We start from the raw sequence: 23,773 nt of genomic DNA on the forward strand, positions 1-23,773 counted from the left end.
ATGCTATTCCACTGCTCTGCATCCTATTCCACAACTGTGTATGCTATTCCATTTTCTATTCAACAATTCAACATGCTCTTCTGAATTTCATTTTACAACACAACATGCCATTCCAAATTCTATTTCACAATTCAACATGCTCTTCTGAATTTCATTTGACAACACAACACAACATGCCATTCCAAATTCAGATGATTTTAACGCAGCGTTTTTAGACTTATGCAAAGTTCGCATTTCTCTCTCTGTGCGAGGGGACCATTTCGCGTCCGCCATTTTGAATCTTGTTCGATAGCCAAACACTGCCCTGCTCCGCAGAGCTAGGTCTAGAATGGGATATTAAATTGTAAAATAGGATTCGGAATGGCATGTTGTGTTGTCAAATGAAATTCAGAAGAGCATGTTGAATTGTAAAATAGAATTTGGAATGGCATGTTGTGTTGTCAAATGAAATTCAGAAGAGCATGTTGAATTGTAAAATAGAATTTGGAATGGCATGTTGTGTTGTCAAATGAAATTCAGAAGAGCATGTTGAATTGTGAAATAGAATTTGGAATGGCATGTTGTGTTGTGTTGTCAAATGAAATTCAGAAGAGCATGTTGAATTGTGAAATAGAATTTGGAATGGCATGTTGTGTTGTGTTGTCAAATGAAATTCAGAAGAGCATGTTGAATTGTGAAATAGAATTTGGAATGGCATGTTGGGTTGTAAAATGAAATTCAGAAGAGTATGTTGAATTGTTGAATAGAAAATGGAATAGCATACACAGTTGTGGAATAGGATGCAGAGCAGTGGAATAGCATGTTGAGTAGTGAAATAGAAAACGGAGTTGCGTGTCAAGTTGTAAAATCAAAGTAGTAATTTTGGCATGGATTGGACACCATTCACATTTTTTTATAAACATTTCATTTATGTTTGTCATGGCTACATACGGCTGTGAGCTGTAAAATGCTGTCTCTCCGCAAAAGGAGGGCCCACGATGAAAAGGTATGTACACAACTAACCCCGGCGGAAAGACTTAAATTTTTAGGGCACTGTTCTTCCATAAATATTTATTTTGCATTTAAGAAACTTACCGCGGGAGGCCATCTCCCGACAGACTGGTAAGTACACATCGTAATACGCACCTTTAAAGGTCGAGGAAGGTCAGGTTTCCTGTATCGCCACCACAGTAAGCCTAATACACCTGTTAACTCCACCATAAATGTTACAAAGTTAAAGTAGTTGACCAAAGTTGCTATGTCATTGAGTTGTACCATGATGAGAGTTAAAAGAGCCTAGAGGGAGAATTAATACATTATGAAAGCAATTTTATGCGACGAAAAATATCACATGATGACTACAATCTGGTATATCATAGTCATTAGCCCGTAGTTTATGGCATGATGGTGATGCATTCGTATGTACTGTCATACACTCTACTCTGGCCGTTCACGTTGTTATAGCCATACGCCTTAAAGTTGCAAGCTACGGTCGAAAGCCGAAAACATTCTAGTTACTTTTATGGCAAGTTATTAACGACATATTTCCAACAATATTGTGTTCTTTAATCCGTACTTTTCGCATTCTTCAACATCATACAGGTGATCTACACATGTGCCCAACGACATTGTCGTTACCAAGTGACGGGCAAAGCAAAGTCGTCGGCTGCACAGCGCAGTGCACACGGTAAGCGCACGCACATGACCGGATATGACATCAGTTGATAGCGTAAACATAAGTCAACAATGCGACACAAATAACAAAAATAATCTGGGTATCCTTTTTCTTGATGACGAATGTCTCCGGTAATTTATTTGCGGGTGCTCATTATGAAGTTTGTGGGGTAAATAAAGTTTTCCCCCGACGTGGTTTTGTAAATTTCGGGAATTATATACCCCCGCCCTCATAGAGGTAATACAGTGATGGCTGCCATTTTAACTGCAAATATTGATAAATATTGGGTTATTTGTTTCTCCAGTACTAAAATTTCGACGGTAGTCCTCTAGGTTTATATTCCTGATTTTGAAAGAGAATCGTTGAAAATTTGCTTGAGGAAAATTTGACAAAAAGTTTAAGTCTCTCAATTTCGAGGCACAAACTAACTTATCAAATGAATTCTGACCCAGAATATAATTCAGTCGCAAACAATTATCCCTCTGGACATCATACTAGAGTCTATGATTGTAAAAACACCATGTCCATGTGTCCTGGCAATTCGAATGCTAGAAATTTCGAATATGATCTTATATCGTCTAGAATAACAAAACTGATTTTCCGTACAGAACAAAAGTATCAGAAAATATAATATAAAAAGTTACTGTTAATATAGCTTTACCGATGATATACCTGATCCGAGATAAATTTCCGACAATATCATGGCATATCATCATTTCAGCAGAAAGGTGGAAGATTGCAGCAATCCTTTCTCAAACTACGTATTTTTAGAGACAAGATGGGACACAAATGTCACTCACCGCTTCAGTCGCCCTACGTGCACGTGTTTTTAATAAGGAGCAAGTGAAGAGGGCTCCCATGGGAATATACTCACATTAAGAATGAGAGCTGGTATTGGTGTCAATCTTGTGACGTGTATCATTCCGATCAAATCAGGAAGCTGACCTTCTCGTGCTCCCGAAAAATTAACCCTAATTAAACAGGGAGAAAAGTTATTTCAAAAATTGGCTTAATCTGTGCAAAAAAGACTCGTGTATTTCAATGTATTCTGATAGTAAATTTTGGATGTATAGCAATCGAATGAACATGTTTTGTGGACGGTAAAAATATCATATCAGATCAGATCATAGCTAGAAGGACAGCGAATAATCGATGAAGTTTTGCCACCGAACAATATCATATATGGACGTCAATTTTGAGTAAATAAAAGTGGCCCGTGTAGGGTATAAAACATCACCCCGCCCAGATAAGGACGTTCTTATAAAACTTTGGCAATTGATCAATTCCTTATTGATTTGCTTTTCACTTTTCAATCATAAATTTTGTTTGGAAGTAAAAATAAGCTCAGTCAAAATATAATCAACCGAAGACCTTTCAAGAATTTGTGTAGATGTCACTACGGTATCGTGACGGTGTATAGATCAGCAATTGTGCTGTAGTCATTATAACCCAAGCTGTTGCGGTGTGTGATATATTAAATTGTGTTTGTTCTATTCGATATGGTTCATTGTTAGGCCAAAAAGTGTTTTATACCGCGCTAGCATCGATATGATTCGTCACTCGTAATCAACTGACCTGCCCGAAGAAAAAAATATGGCACCAGCCGAACCGAGGGTAGACAGCGCCACAAACAATGGCATCGTCCATGCCATAACGCCAAGCGTTGAGTCTGCAAATGTCTAGCAATAATGACAAAATATTAAGAGTTTGCTCTATAAGTATGAATGATATAGTATGTATTAATTTACAAAGTATCACTGTGAACAGGTTCGTGCCATAAAGGTGGTTACTACGTTCGATGGTGTGATGCGATACGATGTGAGATATGTAGAGATATAGCGATTATAGTATTTTAAATGTGTTGGGACTTAATCCCTAGGGTCCTGCCACACACCTGTGGAACAGTTTACTTCTTTTCCTGTCTGGTTAGATGCATTTGTCAAAATATATCAAAATTTAAGATTTACATTTTTGCCATAATAAATAATTGGTCGTATAATATTTGAAGGGAGATTTGAATATTTTGATCATTTAGAGGCAATTTGATGACTTGAATGTGAATTTCCTAATTAAATTATGAAGCTTTTATTAACAAGGAAGCCTAGTTTATCGGTTATAACAATTTACAAACCGGAAGACATACACCATTGATGAATAGGACGCGTTGGCGCAAGACGACAAAACGTGTTCTTGTTACCAGAGCCATCCCCCGTTAAAATCGAATTAAACAACGCAAACAAGAAGCTTCGAATACCCTTTTCTCCGTCGAATATATTATGTTATTTTACATCCCCTTTGTACAGAAAAAAATAACCAACTGCCATGTAGACAGTTAAAAAGACAAAATTTTATAAATCTTTGCGTTTCTTCTTCTTTTGATAATTCAGATCAATTTGCTTTTCCTCAGAAGAAAAAAGCTTAAACCACGGGCGCTAACGGAACAGATATACTATCGAAGATCTCGCACCCCAAAAGGGTGTTACCGTCGGCAGGGAGGGAAAGGCGAATCCCAGGTCGTAATGCTATTGCTAAACCTTATCTCCAGGTCAGAGCCTGGTAGCCCCAGCAGGAGACTGTCAGGTCGTGCCTGGGATACGCCCGACTATCGCCAAATACACTAGGTGCTTCTCTGTATTTACATCACCACGTGAACAGCAAAATACTTTCTTCCTTTAAAGACATAAAGTCGGCCATTTTTCATGAACTTTGTTTGATACGAGACACTATTTATATTGTTTGACATGTTGAAAGATACTGAATGAATGTGTGACCATGCATATATTCCATCCCGGGTTAAGAGACGATAAATAAAACCATCACGAGAAGGAATAAATGGTTATGAAATCTCCTACGACAAAATACCGAGATATCTACACTGTATTTATTTATTTATTTATTTACACTTTCTTTAAGGAGGGTGGTCTGATTTACAAACTGATTTTAATTTAGAGCCCTCAGAAATATACATCATCACTAGAAAATAATCTGTCCTGTATACACATGACACAAGCTGTTGGAAAAAGATATTGCAAAATTTTCAAAAAAGGGGGCAATTATTCTCACTGGAGATTTCAATGCACGTACTAAGAATATACAGGAGGTTGCAATTTATGAACAAGACGACTATCATTTATCAAATGCAGACATTGCATTCAAAAAACGAAATTCACAGGATATTTCAATGAAAAATTATTATGGTGACCAACTTTTAGATCTGTGCATGGCCACCGATATGGTAATTCTTAATGGGAGATGTATTGGAGACAGTATTGGAAAATTCACCTGTCACCAAAGGCATGGCAGCAGTACTGTGGACTATAGTATCGTCAGTACTAACTTATTTAGCAAAATTCTATTTTTTAAGGTTCACCCACTTAACATTTCTATATCAGATCATTGCCAAACTGAATTTCAGTTACAAACTAACGCCTACTTAAATAATGTAGATACTAATATAAAAATTAATCAAGATAGACGTAGCAATGATTTTACTTTTGTATGGGATAGCGACTCTAGGTATTACTTTTATGAAGCATTACATAATCCACACATTGCATCACTCATTAATAATTTTAACAAAACAAATTTTGATGCCACAATACAGTCAGTTAATACAGCTTGTGCAATGTTATCAAACATATTCCTACAAACAGCAGGAGCTAGTCTCCATAAACGCATTATAAGGAAAAAAAGGAACAAAAGGGCAAGAAGTTAAGCACCTCTAGGAAACCAAAGTGGTATACCAATGATCTTGGTAATTTAAAAAATGATGTTTACAAATTATCAACTAAGTTGAGCAGAGACCCATATAATACTGAATTACGGAGCTCGTGCTACAATTTAAAGAAACAATATAAACGTCTAGTTAAAACAAAGAGAAGAGAATTTAAAAGTCAGATTTTAAACAAATTAGACAGCTTGGGGAAATCAAACCCAAATAAGTACTGGGAGCTGATTAATGAGTTGAAATCAGATTCACAAAATAATAGCAGTGAACACACACCAATTGAAAAAGAAAGGTGGTACAGTCATTTTAAGGCACTTAATACAAAGGTAGATTTGCCATTAATAGATGAGAATGTCATGATAGATCAACAGAGGCTGGGAACACAGATCTCAGCTTTGGACAAACCCATTTCGAATTAGAAATTCAAAAAGCCATCAGTACTTTAAAGAACAGGAAAGCCCCAGGTATGGATAAAATAACAAATGAAATGATAAAAGCAAGTAGACATGTATTAATTAAACAAATCAAAACTCTTTTCAACATAATCTTAGCTAGCGGTCACTTTCCTGATGCATGGAACACAGGCATTACTGTACCAATATATAAAAAAGGAGACAAAAATGACCCGAGAAATTACAGAGGGATAACATTGCTAAGTACAATTAGTAAACTTTTACTTCAGTTCTAAAACAAAGACTAATTACTCATATAAAAATGAAAACCTTATAATTAGGGAACAAATTGGCTTTATGCCAGAGTTTAGTACATGTGATCATATATTTGTTTTAAAACAATTACTTACAAAGTATCTGAGTAAGGGGAAATATATTTTTGGCTGTTTCATAGACTTTCAGAAAGCCTTTGATTCAATTTGGCATGTGGGGCTTCTACACAAACTAATAAAGTATGGTATCACAGGGAAATTTTATAACATCATTAAGTCAATTTATTTAAATTCGAAGGGTTGCATTAGGGTGAAAGAGGGACTCACTGAACAGTTTCCCATGGAGAGAGGAATAAGGCAAGGTGACGGCTTAAGCCCACTGCTTTTTAACCTATACATTAATGACATAAAAGATTCGCTTAATTGTGTCACCAATGACCCACCAACTTTATTACGGAGTAGTACTTTATCATGTCTACTTTATGCAGATGACTTACTTCTACTATCTGAGACACCTACGGGGCTACAGAATGCTATAAATTCAATAGGGCATTATTGTGAAAAATGGCATTTAGGCATAAACATTCTCAAATCAAAAATCATGGTTTTCAACAAATCGGGGAAAATTTTCAACAAATTTAAATTACTATACATGGTAATGAGTTGGAAAATGTGTCAACATATACTTACCTTGGCATAAAGTTAAATATTACAGGAAAACTAAACAGAGCACAAATTGATTTGAAAAACAGAGCTATGAAGGCATGTTTTAAATTGAGACAGTTACTCTTTGCAGAGTCAAATATTCCAATTAAGGTCCATTTACAAATGTTTGATGCCATGATAAAACCTATTCTGCTATACTGTACAGAAGTATGGACTGCAGACATATGCACAAATGCAAAAACCATACTCACAAACTTAACAAACACAATTGAAAAGTTGCACATTAAATTTTGCAAGCACATACTTAAAGTGAATAACAAAGCATCCAACATAGCATGTTTAATGGAACTGGGTAGATATCCTCTAATTGTTTCAAGCATAACACAAATGGTCAAATATTGGTTAAAAAATAAGTAAGAAAGCAGATACAACACTGACTCGTGAGGCTTATGATCTGGGTTGTCAACTGGACAATGCACATACAGATAATTGGGTGTCAGGAATTAAACAATCGTTGCTGCTCGTAAATATTGGAGATGCCATGAATGTAAAGATAGAAAATGACAAACAGTTTAAAACTAATTTTAATGTAAAAGTTAAACAGCTATTTGAAAAATGTGCATTTGAATTGATTCATGATGATACCAGACAAGGGCACCATAAAAATAAACTTCGCACATACAGAGAGTTGAAAAAAGATTTCTCTCTCGAAAGCTACCTTCATGTTATAAAAACCCAGATCACAGTCAGCCCTGTGCAAGTTACGCATTAGTGCACACATACTACACATAGAAACAGGTAGATATAGAAACCTTGATGTCATAGACAGAGCATGCCCAATTTGCCAAAACAAACAAGTAGAAGATGAGATACATTTTCTTTTTCATTGCAAAGGATACACAAACATTAGGCATGATTTTTTCAGTAAACTAAACATTTGTAAAAACGCATTCAGAGGCACACAAGACCTTGTAAGCATCTTTTCAAGGACAGATAAAGCATCACTATGTGAATTGGGAAAATACATACATACATGTTTTAAACTCAGACAAGACAAAATGAAAAAAGACAAAGTAAACTATTTATGAACCTTTAATATGTTGACCTCATGTATAGATATTTATATTTATATATATATTATATATACTCTTTCATTGTTGTTTTTGCAAAACCTTTATTGTACTTTATGATCAAGATCCCAACTGGGATACGATTTCAATAAAGGCTTACTTTACTTTACTTTACACAAATCTAGTGAGTTTGTTACTTCTGTCTACATATGAAAACTAGAAAGGAGAATCGAAAGGAAAACGTTGATAATAACGTTAAATGAGAAATTTTGGGTCAAACTTTTCTTACGCAGCGTTCATCATCAGCTGAACCTTTGCATACATCTGCATAATAGTCGTAAATTTAGCCAAGACCTTCACACACCGCAAAATTAACACCCAATTATCGAACACCTCGAGTAGGGTGGTGTGGGGACTGTGGGTCAACATCTTTCCAAAAATTATCATTATCATCCTATAGTCAGTATTGCAGGTCTCCGGCCTTTTATACAATAAGTGACAAAAAGTATACAGACAAAAATTATGATATCAAAGGAAAGAAAATAAGGTAAACAAGATCACCATGCGGCCACCTCACCATTTGCATTAACTGCCGATTTATTTACCATAATTTATTATATTTGTAAAATACTCTTGCTGGTTCTAATCCCACACTTATGATAGAAAAAAGTTCTTGTTAGTATCAGAGTTCGTCTTTCCTCATTAGAATTGCTTATTATAAAAAACGCGTTCTATCTGCGTTAAAAAGTAAAAAAAAACACACCAAAAGTTGTAGCTTCTGGCCCATTAATGCTTGGTATTTGAACAAGCCACAGGCGGCCCAGACGTATTGAGTTTTTCTAACTGTTTTCTCTACCAGAGTCTCTCCTTTTCTTCATGCTCTGACTGATCGGAGAAATGATTCTATAACCTATAACTTGTTGATCAACATTGCGGAAGATAGGAAAGTCACTAAAAGGGGCATTTCTATCTTTTGCAATGTTGACCAACCCATAAAATCCCTGATAAGTACACGGATTGGCATAAAAATAACGAGATTTTCAAAAATTTACAGCTGTAATTCAGAGACGAACATAAATGATAACCTTTGATAGAATGTTGAGAATCGAGAACAAACAAACTTTTGACCCTGCATTAGTTTTGATTATAGAGTGGTTTAAAGTTGGCACATAATAACGACGATTCTTGGGGCGCATCAAATACCACAAACACCCGGAAGGCAATATTTGAAACTGATTAAAATACGAGAAACCATACAAGATTGTGATTGTTGACTTTCTCTATATCTACCTGTACTATTATGATGAGTGATTATTTTTGTAAAAATGTAAGAGTTGGACGGTGTTTTTCGAACTATGGAGGATCAAATATATCTAAAAACCAACAATTCACCTTGTCAACAAAGCCTGTTATGATGTATATGCTATTGTTGATGACAATACGGTGTAAAACAAAAGGTCGGAGTTAATACAAAGAGTACGATTTTGACAAAAATCCCAAAATTTTAGTTTAAGATTGTTTGCTTACGTTACGCTAACGTTTGTGATCACACAGAAGGGTGAGACTTGAATTTTTGAGAGTATATTGGAAACTCTAAGACCAATTACGATATAAATCGCGATTCCTCCAGCGACCCCCTCCCCAAGTATCTGGGAATGCAGCCTTATTTGATGTGATGGTGTCATACGGCACGGTATGGCACGGTTAGTTTTACAGTGACATGACGGCATGAAACTGTATAGATGTACTATATTAGTATTTTGCGATTTTTATTGAAATGTGAAAATCCGCCTTTTGCATGTAATTTTGTAAGGCTTGAATTGTGTTTCTACATGGTACTCGAAGTGTAAATTGGAAAAAATGGAAAGTGTACTTCAATACTATGAAGGGCGTCAGTTGTCTTACGCACCTACCAATATTTTCCATCAACGCAAGGGCGGGGGGATGCAGGGCAACAGGGGATATTGATAGCACATCGTGTCCCGGCAGTAAGGAATTTGATCACTACGGGTGATGCCAGACAGAGGGGATTTGACAATGTAGCAAATTGTCATTTTTGTTTTGCGATATTTTACATGTACCAACATCCCCTCCGACGCGCATTGTAAAGTGTAGAGAATAAAACTATGCTTGCAATGTTCCTTTCAGTTCAGTATAAATTACGTCTCGGCATGCACATTCTAGCAATTCGATTTTGGTGCAACAGTGTGATACGATATAATTATAATAGTTGTCCGGTGAGTGTTCTCCTGGAATTTTAGCGTAACGTTGTCGGGCCTGACAATGATGACAACATCCTGTCACTTCACTAGTTCCATACTTCAATCGATTCGGAATTTACATGTGTACACAAATGTACATAATAAAGCCCATCATTCTCACGGTATAAAACTGACTCCGTTTTCTTGGCTTTGATTTAAGCGTTCAAAACATAAACGGTTCATAGAAGTTATGTTGCCCCTTAAGTAATTTGAGATTTCATAGGAAAATACTCATGCCAAATGCCACTCGCGGAAATGAATGCATAATTTCCGATCAAAAAGTTTTGCCTGAGCGATTGCTAGGTCTCATGGCCCTTTGAAAGCTTAAAATAATTCAAATTATTCTAAAAAAATTTGACAGACACTCGATTAGTTCATGGTACCGTAAAACCTTAAAAGACTATTTTTTGTCACATTTGGTCCTACGGTCCACGATGACAGTGACTTTTGCATGTCTGTCGTAAAATGGTATCTGTCGTAACATCAGTAGCCCCCTTTTCGGCCTCTGAGCCACGTAACTGTTACGATAAGGTCGCTTTGTTTTATGAAAAACACGATTGGAACTAATTTGGGATAATTGGATGGTGAAGTAATGCCGATTTAATCTGCAAATGTAATCTCATCTGATTTTCTTTTTACATTGCACACTTTTTTATTCGTTATTTGTATTATAGCAACTTTCAACTCCCTGGCACCTAATACTTTTGAGAAATTTTAAAAATATGAAAATCCAATCATCCAAAATTAGTTCCAATCATGTTGAAATACAAATTTGTTATCACGCCGATACAATCGGACCGGCGAACTTTTGTTAACGACCAACGAGCAAGCAGGATGTTTTAGCGGTCCATAAACAACTGTCGGTTGCTAGTAGCAAAATGCTGTGTAAAATCTGGTCCTTGTATCGGGCGCAGTTCAAAACCATGTTCAAAAACAAACATGTTTTGTCCATAGCGCTCTGTTCTCGTACTAGGTTTTTGTATTAATGTCAATTTATGTAATATGTATACCGTATACTATTCTGAAACGACTTGTATGAAAAAAGTAAGAAAATGTTACCACTTGTCCTTTTAAAAGTATAACTTCATCTGTTTCTGCAACAGAGGCCGCATTTAAGAATATTGTTTGAAAATGTTGAAAATAATCTATACATCATATCAAAATACAATTTTCTCCCTTCTTTATTACATTACAATAAAAGACATAGTGATTAATGTCTACATAAAAATATTCTCAAATTCTCCTTACTTTTTTCAGAGTACTGAGCTATTATACGTTCACTATCCTACCACTCTCGTGGTCAATTTTTTGGAGAGCGACTTTCAGTTCGCCAGGCATTTTCAAATCACATACCGTGGTGTATGTGTACGATTTTACACAGTTATTAGAGAACACCGTCCTCCATAGAAAGTCACTGTTTAAATCTGTGTTGAGACATATTTTCTCACTTTCATCATCCACATGGAGCCAGTGCATAAGCCTCTATCCGCCCCATCCCAGGGTATATGACATCATTTTTATAGCCCAATGAGTGGGAAATTTGACATGGCTAGAAAAAAATGTCAAATTCTCCTTTAAGTCCCGGACTTTCCCCGCCGATGTAAAACATTGATAGATGTACAACTATTTATAGGAATTGCACTATTTGTTGCTAACAATCAGTTCATATTGAAAAGATTTAACGAAAATGCATTGTAACTTACAACAGCTACTGCTTCAGCTGAAAGCATTTCTTCCGGTGTAAGAACAGCAAAGTAAGCAAATGGCGGTTACCAGGGTAACGGATATGATGATAGCTAGAGGCAAATTCCTGAAGCAGAAAAAAGCAAAACAAAAACAATGACTACTTTTGTTATCGGTGTGTGATTGGTGTATATTACCGGATAATCAAAATTGTTCAGTCTGGTATGAAAATGCTTGAACTTTAATTACAGACATTTCAAACTTTGGCCTCTCCTAGTTCTTCCAAATATCCATGTACATTCTTGATAGGGAACCTTACCTCGGAACATTCTTAATCTCTTCTGTTACGCTGTTCAAATTGGACCTAGGGGAAACAATACAACAATGGTGCTGAATCGCAAGATAACATCGTGAAGGCGATAACTGAGTGAGAGATGAGTTCGGGAAAGTCACGATTGAGATATTCCGAAATAACTTTTAAGAACGCGGTATAGGGAATTACGTATGAAAGTTGTATATTCTGTAGTCTTTTCATGGAGTTGTAGTACTGTATAAATGTCTTCTTTCCTAAATAGTGTATAGACACCTGGTATATTCGACCATGCACGTCGATCTAGATGAATTGGTCATACTTTTTCACAAAGTTACCGAAACACACTATCGACAGATTTTGCAACAATTTTAAATAATTTTGACTTCAATTACTGAAATGACGACGGCAAAGGCTGAGAGGAAAATTGCATCTGTATTACATCTTGACGAGAAACGTCTGGGTCCTAGATTTTGGTGTGTGTTTGTATTTTGGTTTGTGTTTGTATTTATAATTGAAGCATATACTGAAGCAGTAAACCTACGATCCAGTGTACGCCCACAGTCCGGAGTACAGAGCCAAGACTATGTTACCAACGGAAGTTGTACTGTCCGCAAAACCATCTTCAAAATTTTCGGTATGACCTGTTAGGTAAATTTAAAAATTGAAATTTTAAACTATTTGTGAGAAGCATACCGTCAGTGCAATCGATATGTCGTTTATCTTTCTTTATCTCAGAAGTGTAAAATGAAGAAAATCAGATCAAAACAAACACGTCAGGTTTCTTGAAATATTAAGTGCAAGAAATGTGTTTATTAATCATTCTTAATTATTTTTCAATTTTGCTTGCTCAGACGAGCAAGTTTTTGAGGGTTGATACCGCCCCTTCAGTGTGTGTCTACCCACAAGGCAGACTTCGATCACACATAAAACTGGACACCTGAAGGCCATCTTGGTGTTGGTTAGGTGAAAAACCATCAACGCGATTGGAACTAATTTGGGAAATTGTTCAAATTTATCAAAAGTGATAGGTGCAATATAGCTGGAAGTAGAGATATTACAAAACTCATAAAAATAAGCGAATTGCAAGAAAAGAAAAGTAGATTGACTTACATTTGCTGATTAAACCAAAATTAACACGATGTTCAAGTATCCCAAATTAGTTCCAACCGTGTTCATTGGAATAGGAATTCAATTGTTTGCAATATTTATCATTTAATGGTAAGATATTACATGTTAGACGTAGCGGGCCGTATAATCATCATTTGACCGAAATTGACCGAGAACTATTGTCCGCTTCACAAACTTTGGAATTTAAAATGATCTAATAACATGGGAAATCCGACTTTTACAAAATAATACATAGAATTGGATAGACCGCACGACAGTGATTTAAACATATTCATATTCGATAATCAATATCGTTCTAATTTTTCTTTCCGGATTATCGTCTCTCATGGAAATAAAGCATATAATTGTCAGTTGCGTATAAACGTATAGTTTTGGCGTGAGAGGCACATAATAAGCACTTTATCCCAAACACGGGGCAACGTACCCCTCGAGACAAAAGACCATTTTCCAAACGTCAGGAGGGCAAATGTTCACCTGCACATAGTCCCTTGTTTTGGCTATAATGTGTACTGTTGACTATTCTCATTATGTGACAGTTACACAATGCAATATCAGCAGAGATTTACCGACACCTCGTATAGCGAAAAGCTTACAATCAAGGTTGTGCCAATCTCAAAATGTGTGTCTTTACGATGGTAGATTAGATCTAATCTATTAACATACCTGTCGACAGGTAGTAAATTCCAACACCGATAATGATAGCGGTGGCAATCAGTTTTGTGTAGGACAAGACGTTGGTTACCCTCGCACTCCATCTGACGCTTGCGCAGTTCAGGCCGGTAAGAATCACTGCCAGAAATATTTGAAAATGTTGAATGAGCAGAGCTGAAAAAATAACAACTGTTTGATGCGAGGAGCGGTAGACCTTCTTATGATTTGAGTTTGTATCAGTGTTTGTAAACAAGTCACGTGATCCTAGCTAGCCAAGACATTTTTATTAGGGCAAAGATCTACCGAACACGTACAGATAACTAACAATGCAACAAGACGACGCTGCCCTTACCTACCGTTCATGAACTCCTATTTAGTCACTATCACGAGGGAAATGCCTGATATTTTAGGATGCCATTGAGAACTGATCAGGTGGGCAGGGCATACTTAGTAAACTAACAAAACTCGAAACAAATCTCATATACGAAATAATGCGACAGACGTTACTGGATCAGTGGATGTAAAACACTGTTCATTTGAAGCTGGCAGTAACGGCATCTTATCAGTGATTTACGAGTCACAGATCTCAACTTGTGTGATGTACCTGCATGTTTCAGTGGTATTCTGTAAATTTTTATGCCCGCATTGTAAAGAAAGCAGGATACGGATAATAAATACTCATTGGCCATACACTGAATATTATTTCAAGTTCATTTACATTGCTAAGTACTGCACAGCTTTAAGTAACGTGAGTCACCCTGAGGATAATTGCGAAAACACAAGTTTCGTGAGTCACTCCGAGAGGAAATTGCGAAAAAAACTTAAGTTTCGTGAGCTTCCCTGAGGGAAATTGCGAAAACAGCGAGATTGCTGCGTCAGAAAGCCAAGGCTAAATAAACAAGCCTCGCTTTTGTGCATAAAGGTTCACATAGAACGAGTTTGCGTCTGATTTTCCGGCGCAACAAAATATCTTTATCGATTTTTTTTCTTTACTGATCAAAACTGCCGATTTGAAACTTACTTATCGCAGCTACTGCAAGCAGGCGGTTAACCATCTGTGGCACAGCGGCACAGCCTCCAAAAATTGGATGAACGATGTATTCAGCAAATACCAACAGGATAATGGCAACTGACGTAGGAATGAGTATGATAATCAACACCCAAATGTACAGGAATGCCAGTAACGGACCAAAAATTTCATATAGGTAGATGTAATGCCCGCCAAACTTCGGTATTGTCGTCCCCAACTCGGCCATACAAAGCGCTCCGAGAAGGGAGCACACTCCACAGGCTAACCAGATAATGAGAGACAGTCCTACGGAACCGGAGTAGTAAAGGACCCACGTCGGAGATATGAAAATGCCGGATCCTATGACGATACAAACGATAAGCATGGTGCTGTCGAGGAGCGACAACTGTTTCTTGATTTTGAACACACTTGAATCTTCACTGGCATTTGCCTCACACGCTTTAGGCGGGCCGGCATCGTGATGGACAGCCTGTTTTCTTGGAGATGAAACGTCAGGACGTCTGGACTTGGCAACCATTTTGTGATTGCTAGGCTTCGTGACACAGACGAGTAAAACGACTCGTGTTCGTGGCGCAAGGTCTCTTTAAGTAAGATTGTGACTATTACGACATGTGTGTGATCTAGGGTCGAAGAGCAATAGAGGTAGGGGAAGGGGCATGATACATGATTCTTTGTGAACTTTGAACCTTCATTTTCTTCAGTCTATACACACTCAAGTACCCTAAATACCCTGGAAAGACCCTGCTGACCGACAAAAGTGATAAGAGTTCTGATCAAAACGCTACCTTTAAGGTCAAGGACTCTACCGGATTCCATATTGAGGGGTCAGGGTTCGTCTTCTCCGTGTCAATTATCACTATAAAATTTTTAAAATTCGTCCTATATATAGCAACTCAACTATGCTTCCCAATGTGTCCTTACTCGTCGATTCAGAACGGGTTCTGTATCTTCAGAATTGGTGTGCGAGACATTTTTACTTTTCGAGACTCTTGAAATCTCTCACATATTTACCAGAACGATTTTTGTCCAAGGTGTAATCTTAACACACTGCGCAATGATCACAACACCAGTGTTAAAGTCGTTCCTCTATACAGCATGACCATGTGTAACATGTACACAGAACAAGATGATAGGCGATCAAAATGTTGCAATTTATTGCTAATAAAAAAGTCAATTTGTTCAATGACTAAAATAATTACAAGAGATATCTTTAATTCTTAACATCCAAAGATTTCGACAAATGCCTGTGTTTGATACATACGTGAGGCAATAAACTAACACTGTGAGTGATAGAACAATCTGATATGTTATAAATAACCTAATATATTATTGAAGTTTATACATTTCTCGCACTTTTAACTGATTGATGAATTTATGAATTAGATAATAAATGAATTCGTGCATGAATTTACATATTTTTAATTTTATCCGTATAGCCATGTAATTGTCAATCTTGCTCTGACTCGACACATCAATCCATGTAGGAATAATAAAGATCCAAGAAATAACACAAAGAGTCAAATAAATTGACACAACATTGCAATATTCTTCCAAAATGAGTTCTTCAACTTTCGACATATGGTTAAAATGCTTGATATAAATCTTCAGTATTTAGTAGCCCGGTATAAATGCTGATTAAAAATTAGATATAGAGTTGGTATGGCTGGCGACATTTTCCTATTGTTTATTCTTTGCTGTTCTCTCTAGCTGTTGCCTAGTACCCTGGACTTGGCGCATGTCATCTCTATATCAGACTGCACGATATATTCGACAGCTTTATTGAGTCAGACCTGTGTTAAATGTTCACTTAGAATACCGTATTTATGCCATAAGACTGATAGCCTTGAACATTATTCTCTGCTGCTTTTCGATGTGTCAAAACGTTGTTCAATCGCAACCAGTCATCCGATAGAGGGCGTTAAATGTTCAAATTCTGAGCATGCGAAAGTAGATGTTTGATATTTATGTTACGGGATGGTCTACTGGATGGAGTCTTCTGAGAATGTATTTCGTGTAGGTCAAGTACAGCAAATCGGCGAAGAACTGCAGAAACTCGACCATGGTGATGAAAGAAAACCCACAGTACAGACCGAGAGTGCCGCCAATATCACTCAACAGACTTTCTTCCTAAAAAAACAAACAACAAACACACAAACGACCGTTTGCTTTACAGCGCTGTTATGAATCACAAAAGTTCAGTTAACAACAAATAACTGGAGAAAATCTCTCGAGTTAATGAAACAGCTTGATGGTCAAACAGAAACAGGCACACAGATAATAATAACTTTATCGCTTTTTAAGGCCACCGGCCCATATACAAGGGGAGAAAAGAGTGAACCAATCTAAGTTCACTTAAACGCTCAGAATCATATAACTATAATATTGAAGACTGTGTAAATGAGTGAAAAGGAAAGAAACGTTGAACACATTATAGCAAGCTAATGTGAAAATAATATATTCTAAATAAGTAAATATATACCTACGTCTATACACTACATATCTTTGAGGTTCGTAGGTCTATTGCTTTGTATACAAATTTACAAAGATTAATTAATATTTCTGAGTCTACAGAATTTACAAGTCTCTGGAATTTATCAAAGTTTGGCTCAGTAAAACTCCTCTGTGGCAGATATTCAATTCTTAAATCTCTGTACAATGGACAGATTAACAGAAAATGGTATTCATCTTCAATATCGTGTGAATTGCACAGAATCTATGTCTAGGATCAATACCATAATGTCGCCCTTCCTCTATTGCCGGAGGAAGTGACGAACATCGGAAGCGAGCAAAAACTTGAATATATTTGTAGTTACAATTCAGCGATAAATATTTTTCAGGGATTAGTAAACTCTTAAAAGTTACATAGGTACGCATTTTTGGCTTATTCATAACATGGACCAACCAATCTTGTTTGCAAATATATGTAACTCTTTTGGTAAAGGAAGCAAGAAACAGTTTCTTATTTCCAACTTCCTGGGCGACACAAGCGTAGCCAAATTCGTTCGAAAATAAAATGTTTTGATGGATGTTGCCCATGTGTGTCGTCCCATGTTGTCTAAATTACATAAAATATTGTAGGCTTGTCATGGCAATCTCTCAGGAGGCATTTCTAATAATTTAAGCCAGTAACTGATGCATCTACGCATAGTTGAAACAGGCACACAGAAGATGAAGAGGAAAGAGTGTCGTATTCATTAACATCATTCATCAGCTAGTCGATCTTGAGGACTACGCAGAATCCTCTGAACTGAACTCTATGCTTGTACCTACCCAAGGCAGCAGAACGATGTAATAAAATCTGTTCTTTGAACATCAGCTTCAAAAGAAGCTATGAGATATTTGATTGTACTGCATTAACAGTCAAAACAAGTAGAGAAAGGTTGAAAGTATGACCTCGGATATTACTGCAGTAGTTAGACATTCTTTTTTACATGTTTAACATTCAGTAATACGAAGTAAAAATATTGCATTGTTTATTGAATTTGTACAAATGTCACTAAGTTTGTCAGTGGTTTAAGTATTAATCCTGGTCCTAGGTATACAACTTAAAAAGAATATATTTGTTCTTTTATTCATAGATGGGCATTGTCCTCTTGGGCAACATAAGTAATGGCAGGACTCATCGTGTGACGACATGCTGGTGTATAGTCATTTCACCGTGACCGATTTATCGTTTTCGTTTTAATAGCTAAGAAAATATTTTCTTGTAGTCCTTGACATCAGGGGAAAGCGATGCGATTAGGCAATATTTTTTGTCTTTTTGTATCCATATTGGTTGGAATATGTTAGTGCACGGTCTATTGTTTTGTTCGCTCTATCAAGTCCTGTCTTTCCCTTTTCAGCAATGTATTGTATGAAGCTAGGCATCTCCACACACTATATGCAGAAATAATTGTTTGTGTGTTATATAGTAGGTGACAAATAGATAAGTAAATAAATAAATAAATAATAAATGGATAAATGAATACAAAGATTAAATAAGTAAATGAAATAAGCAACAATTTACGTAATATGCCGATGTGAAATTACTGAAATTTCCGCTTTTCTTTCTTGTGCTCGATCAAATAGTATTAACAGTTTTGACGAAACGAAGCCGACAGAAATTTTAAATTATTCGTGCCTGGAGATTCTGGCTACCCATGGTGTGTATGACTCAAAGCTTGAGCGGAATGATATGAAAATAATTTGTGCAGGTACACAAGATATATGATAGTAAAGTTCACGATTTTATACCGCCTGTTCGGTTCGTTTAGGAATATTTTAGTGAGAAATTTTGGAAAAGAGAAAAATTCGAAGAGACGTTGACGATGACCGGAAACATTTTTTAAAACTTTATCAGCCATAAGTTTGCGATACCCTATGAAGATACCCTATGATCGGAATAAAGTGTGAAACGTCAAAGATAGAAGTAGTGCCCATAATGAGTCGAAAATCTCGTCTTCAAAGCTTACCGTGTAGGCTGGAATCTCTGTTATGCTCTCATAGTTCAGCTCGTCAAAGAACACCTCAAGTCGAATTAGATTTTCACTGTGAACAAAGAAAATGACCTTCCAATGTCATATCGAATGCAACTACGATTTGACACCAACTGTTGACCAATACAATAAACAGTGTACAGAAACTTTGCCAACCAGTTTTATTGGAAAAGCCCAACTGTGTTGTTTACTGCGAAAAAAAATTATTTAATTGGCAAATGTGCCGTGATACGACTTTTTTGCTCTATTTAGCCGTAACTTTACAGTTTAGAAGCAAAATGCAAACTGCTTGGTAAGCCTGGCGCCTACAAATCACTCAGTCTTTAGTAAAGGAGACTAGAAACCCTTCTTTATGCTACTTGCTGTCTCCAGGTAAATTACAATTAAGGAACGTAGCACAATTCTTCTGAACTTACGCGATGATCATTTCATTTATGATAGAGAAACTAAGCGGTACAAGAGAACATCATGCTTTTTTCATGAGATTTGTATGGCATGACCGGTTGGGCCAACTTACCTTACAGCTGCAAAATCGTTGATTATTCGTGTCTTATTGTTTCTGAAATGAATCTGCTTCAGTAAGTGTTTCTGTTAAGATAGAAAAGGGAATCATGCAGCTATTTGGTTGAAGTTTCTAATTAATCCTTTGAGCGCCAAAGTCAACTTTTGTCACCCTTATAAAATATAACTCAGTCAATTTTTGTCAGATTTTTTACCGAAATTTTGATTAAAACACTGTAGCCAATGAAATATTGTGTACATTTGGTCCAAAATTATCAGAAAATTACAGAAAGTTCATAAAAACTGGTAAAATGTTGCACTAAAGTTTTGGCGGGAAAAAATACAACACTCAAAGGGTTGATAAACCCCGGGTATACTTACGTGTAACAGAGGGTAAAATGATAGCATCATATCAGTGTATATATGGTTCAGTCAAAGGAAACTTTGACTGCAAGATACTCAATCATAATTTCCAGAGGTGGAAAATTTATCAGAATTAGGAAGCATTCGTTATTTACGGGGAGGGGGGGGGTTGGTGGAATTTGAGCGACAAATGAAACGTAAAAAGCGACCCCCCTCCAAATCAGATTTCTAAAATTTGACCCCCCCTCAATTCATCAATTGTAAAATGTGACCCCCCCCCCCATGAAAAAAAAATTTCATCAGATTTGATTCATTAACCCTTCGCACCCTGTGCGGCCCCGGGCTGAAAAAGTTTCCTCACATACTAGAGAATCAACATTTTTGGTGAAATGCCAAAATCAATTTTTTTGCACACACATGAACTTGTAATCGCTCTAGTCTAATCAAGTACACTAATATCAATAATCAAGAGTACATAAATACACAGATTTACCTAGTTTTATATTGGAAAAAAATATTCATAGTTTCCATATAGACAAGATAGTGAATCAACATTTCGGTGACATTCTAAAATCAAATTTCTTGCACAAACATCCACTTGTTGCCACCCTAGTCTAATCAAGTAAATTAATATCAATAATCAAGCGTACATAAATACACAGATTTAACTAGTTTTGTAATGGAAAAAAATATTCATAGTTTCCTCTGACAAGATAGTGAATTAACAATTCGGTGAAATTCCAAAATCAAATTTCTTGCTCACACATGCACTGGTAACTACCCTAGTCTTATCAAGTACATTAATATCAATAATCAAGGGTCTATAAATACACAGATTTGCTAGTTTTGATTTAAAAGAAATTATTCATAGCTTCTCATAGATTATGTATGGAGGACCTGTGTATTTTCTATTTTGCCTGGGAGTTCTTGTGTGTTATCACTGTATACCTAGGGAGTCCAAGACGGGAACTTTCCAGAGAGTGTTTTACGTTGTATGCTGCACTGGCACTGGAAGGTTTGAGTGTCAGCGTGTGCTTTTTAAATCAGATATTTCTCTATTTTGAGTCTTACTCAAGTCAGCAGATATGTAAAGAAACTGGTGAGTGGCAGAGATCGAATTTTATGCGGATCGGACTGTTTATTTAAACCCTACGCCATCCTCTACTTTAGTCGATGGAACGAACATTGCTCACACAAGTGAAAGCCGTGCCGTATATTTGCAATATGCGCACTCAGACCAGGCACGCTCAGATGATAATATCACCACAAGTTGAAAGCTGATCTTTCTGCAGCAATTGTGTGTTAACTGTGGACTTTATTCCGTTTATGAGTTCAGTCAGATGTCTGAGAATTGTCATGAGAACATTATTTGTGACCGTTCCACTGAACTTTTGTCGATGCGCGGAGTTAGCAGAGGAAACCTTCAGATTAGTTCGGAAGTAAACAAAAGATCTGGCTGCTCCCGTGGTAGCTGAACTGGACGCTGCTTAGCAGTGAATTGCGTGTGTTGTCGCTGACTTTCATGTGCAGACATTACACGGGACTTACAATTGTGCTCATCATCGAACATTTAGTTAAAGTCGCGTGTGAACTATTTGTGTTTCCCAGCCGCGTGGTCAAGTCTGAGGTACCTCTGCGGTAACGTTAAGTTTTCCATAGAAATTGTTAAGCATTTAGAAAGGGTTTGAACAGAGTTTTGTTCTGAAAGTGTGTTCGACTCCTGCCGTCGGGAGGTCGATCAGTACGGTTACTGTTACCATGGAGTAATATTTATAGTTTTGAAGTACGGTTTTACTATTTTATATGTAGACCCCGATATTTGACACAATATAGTAATATGCAGAAGTTGTTTGTTACATTATATGACTGTGTGTTGGTTCCTCATTTCATGCCCAATGCTGTGTAGCCCTGCGTACAGGTGTGTGCACGTGTGTTCCCAGCATTATATGGCCTCTACCAAAGCCCTGCAATGGTCTTTGAACAGACTTGAGGTCTCTGCGGCCTGGATCTGGACCGCAATGAAGACTAAAGGGTCTTTTGGCCAAAATTCTGCTCTATTGGGGCAAAATCTTTTCCCTGCCTACCTTTACCTCCTAACCAATCCCAGAAAAGATGCGATTGACTTCTCTTAACTGCCAAAAACGCTCATTTTCTGAAACATAACATTATCGACAAGTTGTTTACCCATGGAGATCCCCATTTTGAATCTCGCTGCAGAGAGTCCCCAGTTATCTCCACAGACCGTTGCAGGGCTGTGGTGGAGCGAGGCCGTATACGCCAGGAACACACAGACCTGTACTCAGGGCTACATGCTCTGTTGCTGCTCTAGAGAGGTTAACGTCAGTCTCGGACTAATGTTGGCCCTGCTAGAGAAATAAATTTGGCTGAGCTTCGGTCGGTTATTATTCTGCCGTCTCGAAACATCGGTTACACAAGCAACATTTCGGTGAAATTAATAATAATAATGTTTATTCCAAAAAAAAAAACAAGTGAAGATCAAATGTAAATTTACAATGATTCGATTACACAGAAGGAGGGAAAAGGAGTACGGAAAATAGTTGTCCAGCAACTAATCAAGTCAATTTTGTTTTCCATAACTCAATACAAACCTTTGTAAATTTGACCCCCCCTTCAATCATTGATTGTAAAACTTGACCCCCCCTAAAAAGCGGTTTTGTAAAAGTCAACCCCCCCTGATTTCCACCAACCCCCCTCCCCGTAAATAACGAATGCTCCCTTAGGAAGGAATCAGAATTCAAACTTACCAGAAATGTCTTAGATGGCCAGAGTGATTGAGAAATCACAGTTTCGAACCAGCTGTCCCTAAAAGTAAACGCAAAAATAGTTTTCAAGGACACCACATTATATGCAGTGGTTCATCACGATTTGCTATAATTTGGACAAAAGGGATGAAGCCAAGCGTACAGAACTACAGAGTAAAATGCCTGCTTTTAAAATTTCAGTTCAGAATAAGGTTTTTGAAATAAATAGGATTATAAAGCATTTTATTGGTACAAAGTTGCAGCTTCTATGTCTCGAGTCCAGCAATCAACACGATTTCTAGCTCGATAAGTAATCCCGGTGTAACATATCATACTTATCTCTGTCTACAGTGTTTTGTGACTTGTATATTTTCCTTCTGAGTTTACTTACTGACAAGACTGCTTGCATGTGCAGCCAAGCTTGTTTTTGTTCATAAGATAATGCATCAACTGTTTGCAGACATCTGAAAATGAAGAAATTGATATTAGAAAGAACACTCGTCACAAAAAACCGTGGCATACACGTCTCATTCCCCTGTTTCTTAATGAGTTTCTTCTTCAGACTGTCTGTCTATCTCCATTCTCATTCAGCCTACCTGTCTGTCTGTCTGTCTTCCTTCCTTTCCCTCTATTTTGTTCGGGGTAGCGGGGCTAGTAAGGGAGGTGCTGTAGGTAAGGTTTGTTGATTGGATAGGACGTTTAAAGAACATATGTGAATTGCAGTGAAGACTGGTAGTTAAAACAAAAAACAACCCAACTCCCGTTGCCCTATTTACAGGTGAAAACACAAGCAGAGTTGCTCAATCTCCAGGCAGAGTCATCATA

The 23,773-nt window shown here is 37.0% G+C and overlaps 2 protein-coding genes across 2 annotated transcripts in view; both read right to left on the bottom strand.

Moving 5' to 3' along the window:
• Nucleotides 1–11,758: 11,758 nt before the first annotated feature.
• On the bottom strand, nucleotides 11,759–15,419 carry LOC139148586 (Y+L amino acid transporter 2-like). The gene is made up of 5 exons (XM_070720071.1): nucleotides 14,839–15,419; nucleotides 13,830–13,955; nucleotides 12,580–12,679; nucleotides 12,045–12,089; nucleotides 11,759–11,852 (listed from the first exon to the last, which is right to left on the bottom strand). The coding sequence occupies exons 1-5, from the start codon at nucleotides 15,362–15,364 to the stop codon at nucleotides 11,759–11,761; spliced, it is 891 nt and encodes a 296-aa protein (XP_070576172.1). The 5' UTR covers nucleotides 15,365–15,419.
• A 557-nt stretch (nucleotides 15,420–15,976) lies between these two features.
• The window catches only part of LOC139148270 (uncharacterized), a 32,087-nt gene continuing 24,290 nt past the window's right edge, over nucleotides 15,977–23,773 (bottom strand). Inside the window, exons 17-21 of the mRNA XM_070719620.1 lie at nucleotides 23,340–23,412; nucleotides 22,952–23,009; nucleotides 19,840–19,910; nucleotides 19,299–19,374; nucleotides 15,977–16,974 (exon numbers count right to left, since the gene is read on the bottom strand). Of these exons, the coding sequence (XP_070575721.1) occupies nucleotides 16,810–16,974; nucleotides 19,299–19,374; nucleotides 19,840–19,910; nucleotides 22,952–23,009; nucleotides 23,340–23,412 (443 nt within the window). The 3' untranslated portion in view covers nucleotides 15,977–16,809. The remainder of the gene's footprint in view (nucleotides 16,975–19,298; nucleotides 19,375–19,839; nucleotides 19,911–22,951; nucleotides 23,010–23,339; nucleotides 23,413–23,773) is intronic.

The sequence above is a fragment of the Ptychodera flava genome, chromosome 13 (assembly GCF_041260155.1).
Source record: "Ptychodera flava strain L36383 chromosome 13, AS_Pfla_20210202, whole genome shotgun sequence".
Lineage (NCBI taxonomy): Eukaryota > Metazoa > Hemichordata > Enteropneusta > Ptychoderidae > Ptychodera > Ptychodera flava.

Coding starts and splice junctions, on each gene's coding strand:
- LOC139148586 (XM_070720071.1), bottom strand. CDS start 15,364: ATGGTTGCCAAGTCCAGACGTCCTGACGTTTCATCTCCAAGAAAACAG. Junction 13,956..14,838: donor GCTTGCAGTAGCTGCGATAA/GTAAGTTTCAAA, acceptor TATTTCTGGCAG/TGATTCTTACCGGCCTGAAC. Junction 11,853..12,044: donor GAGATTAAGAATGTTCCGAG/GTAAGGTTCCCT, acceptor TTTCTGCTTCAG/GAATTTGCCTCTAGCTATCA.